General features: G+C 25.9%; 1 protein-coding gene across 1 annotated transcript; it reads right to left on the bottom strand.

Moving 5' to 3' along the window:
• Positions 1-942: 942 nt before the first annotated feature.
• Positions 943-3,962, bottom strand: LOC112723472 (AP2-like ethylene-responsive transcription factor At1g16060). The gene is made up of 8 exons (XM_025774858.3): positions 3,371-3,962; positions 3,204-3,286; positions 3,063-3,071; positions 2,892-2,980; positions 2,719-2,792; positions 2,587-2,637; positions 2,403-2,479; positions 943-1,842 (listed from the first exon to the last, which is right to left on the bottom strand). Exons 1-8 carry the CDS (start codon positions 3,514-3,516, stop codon positions 1,211-1,213), a joined length of 1,161 nt encoding a protein of 386 aa, XP_025630643.1. The 5' UTR covers positions 3,517-3,962; the 3' UTR covers positions 943-1,210.
• Between the last annotated feature and the right edge of the window lie 5,012 nt (positions 3,963-8,974).

Below are 8,974 nucleotides of genomic sequence, written 5' to 3'. Positions count from 1 at the left end.
ATTATGCATTAGTCTAAAATCTTATGCATTTTAAACATAAAACATTAACTTATAGTCTTATAATAACTAATAACACAAAATATTAAGGTTTACAATACTTAAATTCCACATAAGAATAGCCATCATCCATCACTAATAACACAAAATATTAATTATGTATGATGACCAGGTCACCGGGCCGACTTCGGGTGACCCGAGCCATGACCCGGACCTGACCCGAAATAATGACTAGGTCTATTTTTGAGACCCTTACCCGGCCCTAGACTCGGTAAAATCACACCAAAATAGTCCCTAAAGTGTTCGGGGCCGGGCCGGATCTTCGAGTCGGGCCGGGCCATACACATCCCTAACAATAATGTCCATATTTATAAACTACGAGCGTTCAAATTCAAACGGATGTAAATTAAATTTGTCATCTAATCTAATTTAAATTTGATTGGATTCTATTTTTTTGTAAACTGTTAGATTAAATTAAATTTTTGATCTATTTTTCATAATTGATCCAATCTAATTCAAAATGTGCAATTTGCTATAATATTATTATTATATTTATAGTTATTGTTATAACATGTTAATTTGTTATATATTTTATATTATTTAATTCGTGTATTATTATTATTTAATAAATATTTTATGTTCAAAATGTGATTTATTTATTTTAATTAACTTATAATTTTATTTATATTGTTATGTTATTGTTGGTTTTTTAAGATATTATTGAGACTTGTTATGTCATTGTTAGTTATTTAAAATTTGATATTGACACTTGTTATATATATTTAATTTTTTTAATTTATAAAATCGCAAATACAATCCAATCCAAACCGCTTGAAATTGGATCGATTTTTTTCCAAATCACATCACAAATAAAACTAGTTTTCGAATTGGATGAATTTTTGACTCAAAATTAATCCAAACCGCACCGCAAATACTCCTGCTATAAACAATTTTTTGATTTCCCAATACATATTTCACAAATCAAAATAAATAATCAACATAATAATTAATTTGTCAAGGACATATATAATTATATATGTTTCTCTCTAGCTAGCTCCCCCTATCCCTTCCAAGCAAAAACCGCTCTTTAAAATCTCAACAACAGTTAGATCAAGTCTTAATACATGCTATGTATAAGACAAAAATGCAATAATAATAATAATAATAATAATAATTAAATAAATGAAATAAATTAAGAAAACCAGGAAATTCGTCAATTCTCGAAGTCATCGCAGTGGAACATTGGCACGAACGAGTGGATCTCGTTGAACAACGTATCATGATCTCCTCCTTCATACTTATTTGAATCTTCATACTCAAAATAAGTTTGAATGTCTTCAGGGAAATTGCACTGTGGCAACTCATCACTACACTCTGCTGGTGTTGATGGATTATTGTTATTCGCCACTGATGACGTCATCTCCATCATTTCCTTAAACTTGGACGACTGAAGCAGAAGCTCTAGGGCTGACGTGGCACCAGGTCGAGCCTGACCCAACTTACTTCCATTATTATTATTAATATTATTATTATTATCAATATTATTATTATTAATGAATAATGGTTCGTGGTTGAAGAGGCTATATTCGTGTTCCTTATTATTATTATTGAAGTTTGGTGTGAAGTTGGTGTTATTGCAATTAGGGTTGACGTCATCAACGGCAACAGCAGCAGCAAGATTAAAACTAATCCTGTTGTTATTATTATTATGATCATTTTCGTTGCTGTTATTGTTAGGCTTAAGCCACTTAATGTAACGGCTGAGATCGAAATTGGTGACGGCGTTAAGTCCACGGTATTCAATAGCAGCCATGTCATAGGCAGTGGCAGCTTCTTCTTGTGTAGCTGCAAAAAATTCAATTTTATATTTATTATAAGGTATGCATGCTATGTATGTTATGATGAATTAATGTTTTAAATTAATGATAATAATGGCATATGCTAGTGCGTGTCACTACTCACTCTACTACTACTAGTAAGTAAAGGTTAAAAATTTTCAAAATCGGTTAGGGTTGGTGGAACTTCCTACCCTATTGAATGTGACTGATTAAATTTGCCACACATAGCACATGTATGCCCATGCAGATGGGGTTGAATTGAATTCAATTAAATTAATTAAATATCTCTTTATGGTATTTGGTGGTTTGCAAATTAGATTACGATAGTGTATACGACGAGTTTATGCACGCCCTAACAGAATGAGTTAATTAGAAAATGATGAATAATGAATAATAATGCATAATACGTCATATATAGTATATGTATGAACAACAACAATAATAATAATAAGGTGAAAACTCAGGTGCAGTCGACTTCACATGAAGTCTTTAGATAATTTGACTTATTTACTGCACCTGAATTTTCACCTAATAATAATAATAATGTATGTTATTAATGTAACGTACCATAAGTTCCAAGATAGAGATATTTATTCCCAAAAACTCTGCCTATCCGAGCCTCCCATCTTCCGTTATGATGATGTCTGATCATGTGATTATTAAACGTCATGAATTTTAATATTTCTGATTAATTTCATGATTCTGACGATGATTATATGAATATATATAAGCATGTGACATATATATATACCTTGCAACACCTCTATATTTAGAAACTCCCCGGGAAAATCCACTGCTTTTCCTGTAAATACAAAGATTTAATTACTTTAAATTGATTACTTTAAATTAAAAGAGGTAAGTATAATTGTATAAGATTAATTACCTCCTTAGTGATCCAATATACTCCTCCCTTGATTGACCCTCCATTTCTTTCAATTCATTCTGGTACTTCGATACCTATAATTATTGGAACACAAATAATTTTAATTTGTAATGTCATATGTATCTTTTTTTTTTTTTTACATAATTCATAATGTTAGAGTAATGTAAAAGTACCGGAAAATTGAGAATGGTATCTTGACCCCAGTATTTGAGTGCTGCAAGATCATAAGCATGTGCTGCGGCCTCTTCATCGTCATAAGCACCTTAATTAACACACACTTGGATGATTAATTCCCTTAATTACCTTAATCAACATACTTAACATAATGTATATCATATACGTACCAAGGTAGACTGAAGAAATTACATGATGAGAAGTTATCCACAACACGATTGAGATGATTCCATAAGAAAGAAACCAAACCTAGCAAATTAGTACATTGATTATTCAATATGAAATCAAATTAAATTAAACTAATTATTTACCTTGTCGTCCCTTCTTGTTCTGAGACTCATTCCAGCAATTCTTGTCCCACAGATGAGCTTCATATCTTCCCGTCCACCTATGCCTATGATATCATCCATAATTAGCGAAGCGAAAAAAGAAGCGAAAAAAAAAAAAGCAATAACAATAAATAAAATAATTAAAATACCGAGTGACTCCTCTGTAAATCGAGCTTCTTTGAGGTGGAGAGTCTCTAGGGACACTCCTCCTGGTACGTTTCACCTTGGTAGTACTGCCATTGATTACACTAAGATTATGATTATTGTTCTTGTTAACTTGTGACGCCTTTCCCATGAAGAATAGTAGAAAAATAATGAAGTTAGTTGCACCAAGGAGTAAGAATAAGAAGAGAAAAAGTATAGAGTAGAATGGTGCATGCAAATAATATATAGTAGAAAGTAATTAAGGGGGTTAATTTAAAGGGGATGGGGGGGAGTGTTGTGTAGTGCTGGCAAACAGTGGGGATATAGCCGGCTGAAAGAATGGTTGTTAGTGGCCGTCTGTGAAATCGGCTCTATGTTAAATTCTTTCTTGCTCGTCTTCTTAGACTCTCTGTGGTGTTCCTTTCAACACTTTTGGAATCTACCTTCCTATATCTCTCATTCTCATCTTTTATTATTAACTCCATCCCTTGTTTTCTACTCTCTTTTTTTATTCTTTTGCCTCACTTTTTTTAAGCTTCATTGTTTCCTAGCTTGCTAGCTATGCTTATATTCAATATTCCTAAATATTAGCACAGTATTTTTTGTCAAGAATTTAATTTTGATACACTATATATCAATGTAAAGTAGTTTTATAGGTAATGTCATATAAAAAAAAACTATTTTTTATATTAATCGCTTGAATAATTATCTAAAAAAAACTGATGTGATTGAATGATTGTATAAAATATTTTATACTGTCAGTGTATAGTGTATGTATCAAATTAATCTCTTTTATATATGATTAATATAGATTAATTAATATTTTATATTTATACTATTAAAATTATGATCAATATTGATTAATTATTATTATTATTATTATTATTATTATTATTATTATTATTATTATTATTATTATTATTATCGAACAAATTATAAATAAAAAAGTTAAATAGTAGTCTTAGAAATTATTTTTATAAATTTACAGTAGAAAATAAAGTGGCGTGATAGGTTCATTATCAATGTTGCATTATTTTACAGTTAAATAATATTGAGAGGGGAAATTTTAAGAAGGTATAATTTAATTAATTTTAAGCCATCATATTAAATTTTAAAAAATAAAATAATATTAAGTCGTTATTAACATGACGAAATAGATATACCCAGTCACAATTACTACATTCTGTATGTGACTTTTGCAATAAATTTTCCAAAGTCACACACACACATATATTCAAAACAATTTAATTTTTTAAATATTTTATCAATCTTGTTAGATAATTAACAGGGTTCTAACTAATAATAAGCTAACAAATACTTTTAAATTACTATATTTATATTAAGTAATTGTTATTAAATAGTAATTATTTAAATTTTATTTTTTAAAAAATACAAAATTAATTATTATTAATTATAATTGTTTAAAATTGATTGATTAAAAATTAATTACTTATATTTTTTCATATTTTATTGGTCTTGGTAATAAAATAAAGAGGCATAATTTAAACAATACAGCATCCAATTAGTTGTAAAATACCACTTTGCAATAGGATTATTCATTAATAGCCTTAAAAACGCCGTTTTAACATTCATTTGATTGCTAAGTTCATTTATAACATTCATTTGGTACCGAAACCAATTCCATTCAATTCCATGCATTAAACAACGTGTTTCTATTGACTATTGAGTATTGAGCAAGGAGCGCAGTTATATATCTTTAGAGGAAAATAAATTAAAGAAGGAAAGATGTCATAAGCATGGTTGTTGAATTTATATATATACACTTGAAATAAATAGTTTTTAATTTGGAAGCATAATTCTAACCTAGTGACTTATAATTAATTAGTGCAAATACACTAAAAAAAATATTGTTAAAATTGATGACCAAATCCACAGTAAAATTGTCGATAATATTAAAAAAAGTGATGTTAGGTAGACAAAAAAAATAGTCAAAACTTGCTTTATTTAACATTAATTAATTATCACAATAATTAATAAATACTAAATAAGACAAGTTATGACTATTTTTGACTGATTTTCTTTGGTTACCAAACATTTTCGTATTAAAAATTGACGGTAAAATTCACAGCATAATATGTTACTTTTAAATGTTACCTACATTAAAGATTCAAAGCCATACTTCAGTAAAGTCTATCTATTCTCCCATACTTCTAATCTAGATACAACTAACCTATTGACAATCGTTCTTCTAGGCTTCTAGTGTTATATAGGGAGCCCTACCTCTACTCATATTAAATATGTGTAAAAATAATAATAATAAATATATGATTAAAGTCTTCCAAATAATATTTTTTACACTAAATATCTCTTATATTCTCATCATATAGATAGCTATATTTGTGCCTAAAAAACTATAACCCAAAATGTACTAAACTATTTATCTACATTTATATATGTACGTATTATATGTACAAAATCTTCGCACAAAAATTAGTTATTAAATAAATCACAAATGTGTAATTGTGAATAGTCTGTTATTATATGGTCAAGAGTCTCGTGATCAATAGCTTTTATGAAGAAGACAAAATAAAAATAGAATTGTTAGTTTTATTATTTTGTGTATATTCTTTATTCTTATATTAAAATTAATTGAAAAAAATAAAACAATAGACAAAATTATTATTATCTATTAAATATAGATGAAAATGATACAGATATTTTTTTAAAAAATATTGCTAATCGGAATTAGTGAGGCTGAGGCATATCAACTCCTAGAAGAAATTTGTTGAACAAATTGTCACTCGTTTTCAAATCCACAGATTCTACAGATCACCAAATACCGAATAGGCGAAAAAACCATTTAACTAAGAATCTGTAAAAGAATATAATAATATCATATTTAATACATTAAATAAAGTGTTATTCTAACTAAGTATCTTAATTAACCCAAAAAAAATTATATATTCTTTAATTTTCTATATGTAATTGATAGTAAAATAGTGATAATGAAGAATAATTTTTTATTTTTTATAGTATTTTTTGAGATTTATAAATTTAGACTTCATTATTCATTACTATCAATGTATTTTCATTGTAAACAATTATATGAATTCAACAATAATTACAAATTATTATGTGATTATGTCAATGGAACATTTTATTACATGTTAATTATTTACTATTACTACAAGAACAAATAAATATTTGAATTTGATAACATTGTAATGACTATTATTCAAAAACAGTTAGTGAAACTTTTTTTTCCTCCCTTCTTACCTAGGTTATATATCCAGACAGCGATGATTATTATTTTTTTCATATCTAAGATTTTGTGAAAAAAGTGAAGATAAGCAACTAAGAAATTCTCTTCATACACACCGTTAGAGCTTAAACCCCTGATTAAATACTTAACATTCCTAGTCACCAAAATAAAAAAATACTAATTAACATTCAAATTATGTCACAGTTATATTAAACTATTTATAAATTTATTAACTATGTTGTCAAGCAATTGCTTATCAAATTTAGTCTAAACTATAAAGGTTGTTGTAGCGACTAGCGAGTCAATGTCCCCACGGCCATAAGCAAGTCATGTCTACTAAGACCTTAATTAGATTTTTTTAGTAGAATCCTAAGAACTTAGATATAAATATATATAATACGTCTGTCAAAATACCAATTAAAGAAAAACAAAAAAGTGTTGGACCGGGTTTAATCATCCAAGCCCAAGAAGCATAGTTTCTTAATCGTAGATCGGCTCCAATTATCTGGTTTTAATAATAATTTTCTTAATAATTTAAGTCTTCATATAAGTTTGGTTTCAAATTAGGATTAGGATAGTCACCAAAAAAATTAGGATTAGGATTACAGTTAACTGTTTAGAGTTAGATTTAATTAGATTTACATATATCCTAAAGAATTATATCTTGAAGATAATTTAGACATTTTATAAATTTCGAAAAAAAAAAAAAAGGAAATTTGTCCTAGAATCTTCGAATGTATCTTGGAAAAATTTGCATTGTCCTATAAATTTGCGTTTTATTTTTCGTAGAAATACCTACTTATTGGAAAATATTGACATCTCTGACTAGAGTCTCAAATGTTGTTAGGTGCATGTTATGCTATGATGTATAAACATTGGTACGAATACAAGACACGATAAAATATGCGATATGTATAGATATAGATTTTAAATTTTTATAAAATATAAAATATTTTTAGATAAATTATAATAATATTTTATTTATATTAAAATATAAAATTTTTAATAATTTTTTTATATTTTTTAATCATATAAAATATTTAATTTTTTTAATAACAAATAATATATTCTATTCAAAATTCATTTTAAGATATATGTTAAGAATAAAATTAAATACTTAAAAATATTTAAGTGTATTTAAGTATATTTAAAAAATAATTTTTTATTTTTTATTATAAGACAAATAATGTTAGACATAAAAAATATGTAATCAGATAAATATCAATAAATATTATATTTAAAACATGTTCAATAATAATACGATAACTTAACAAAATATCTATAGATAATTAGATATTATGTGATATTTTAATCTAGAATTTAAGCTTATTAATTTATAGTGGGAAGAAGACGTGGATATATAACTACTCGGGGACCAAACAGCAGTGAAGTATTTTAAAGGGTTTAACTTTTAGTATGGTACCTAATTGATAGATTAATACTATAGGATTAAATTTTAAAAAGGTTCGTGACCGTAATTGATATATCCACGATTATGTTAAGTGTATATTAAAATTAATTGTTAAAATTAATTATTAGTATAAAATATATATTAAAATATAAATATATATTAAAAATAAAATAAAATAAATATATATTTATATATAAATATATTAATGTTTAAAATTATTATTTGTTTAGATAAGATAACATGAAACGTAAAAAAAAATATTTTTTTATATTTTCTTTTCGATGCCGAAAAAATTAAGAAATTCTAACAGGAAAATTGAATTTCCTTTTTTTAACTATTAAAATACTTTGTTAAATTTCTCAAAAATTAAAAAAAATTATAAATATTCCAACAAATTCTTTTTGCAAAAAGAATTTTAAATGTTATAAAAAGTACAATTTTTTGTATAAAATTAAAATGCTATCTGTATACTAAAATTAATTATCAAAACCAATCAATATATACTTTTATATATATATATATATATATATAAATAATTAATGTTACTTAACTTATTTTTAATACGTATTTTATATTTTAATATATATTTTATCTTAATAGTTAATTTTAATATACGTATAACATAGTTGGTATAATTTTATTTTTTCAGTCTTACTATTATGGACTTTTATTAATCCCCGCTCCCTTTGTAAAATAAAAAATAGATTAATCGGTTTTTCTAATAAGTTATTTGAAACATAATTAAAGATATTGTAAATAGAAGCTTTCAGATTTTCAACGTCATTAACGTAGCGTTTGGTGAAGAGATATAAATGAAAAAATTGAGACTGAGAAATAGAGATTAAGAGACAAAGATTGAAATAAATATCAGTATTATGTTTGGTGCAAAATGGGAGACAAAAATTGAAACAAGAATGAAATTCTAATTTAATTTGCACAAAGGATAAAATTAGAATTAATTAATTGAAATGAGGG

Source organism: Arachis hypogaea, chromosome 11, assembly GCF_003086295.3.
Source record: "Arachis hypogaea cultivar Tifrunner chromosome 11, arahy.Tifrunner.gnm2.J5K5, whole genome shotgun sequence".
In the NCBI taxonomy this organism is placed as follows: Eukaryota; Viridiplantae; Streptophyta; class Magnoliopsida; order Fabales; family Fabaceae; genus Arachis; species Arachis hypogaea.
This window is presented reverse-complemented; position numbering and strand designations above follow the sequence as displayed.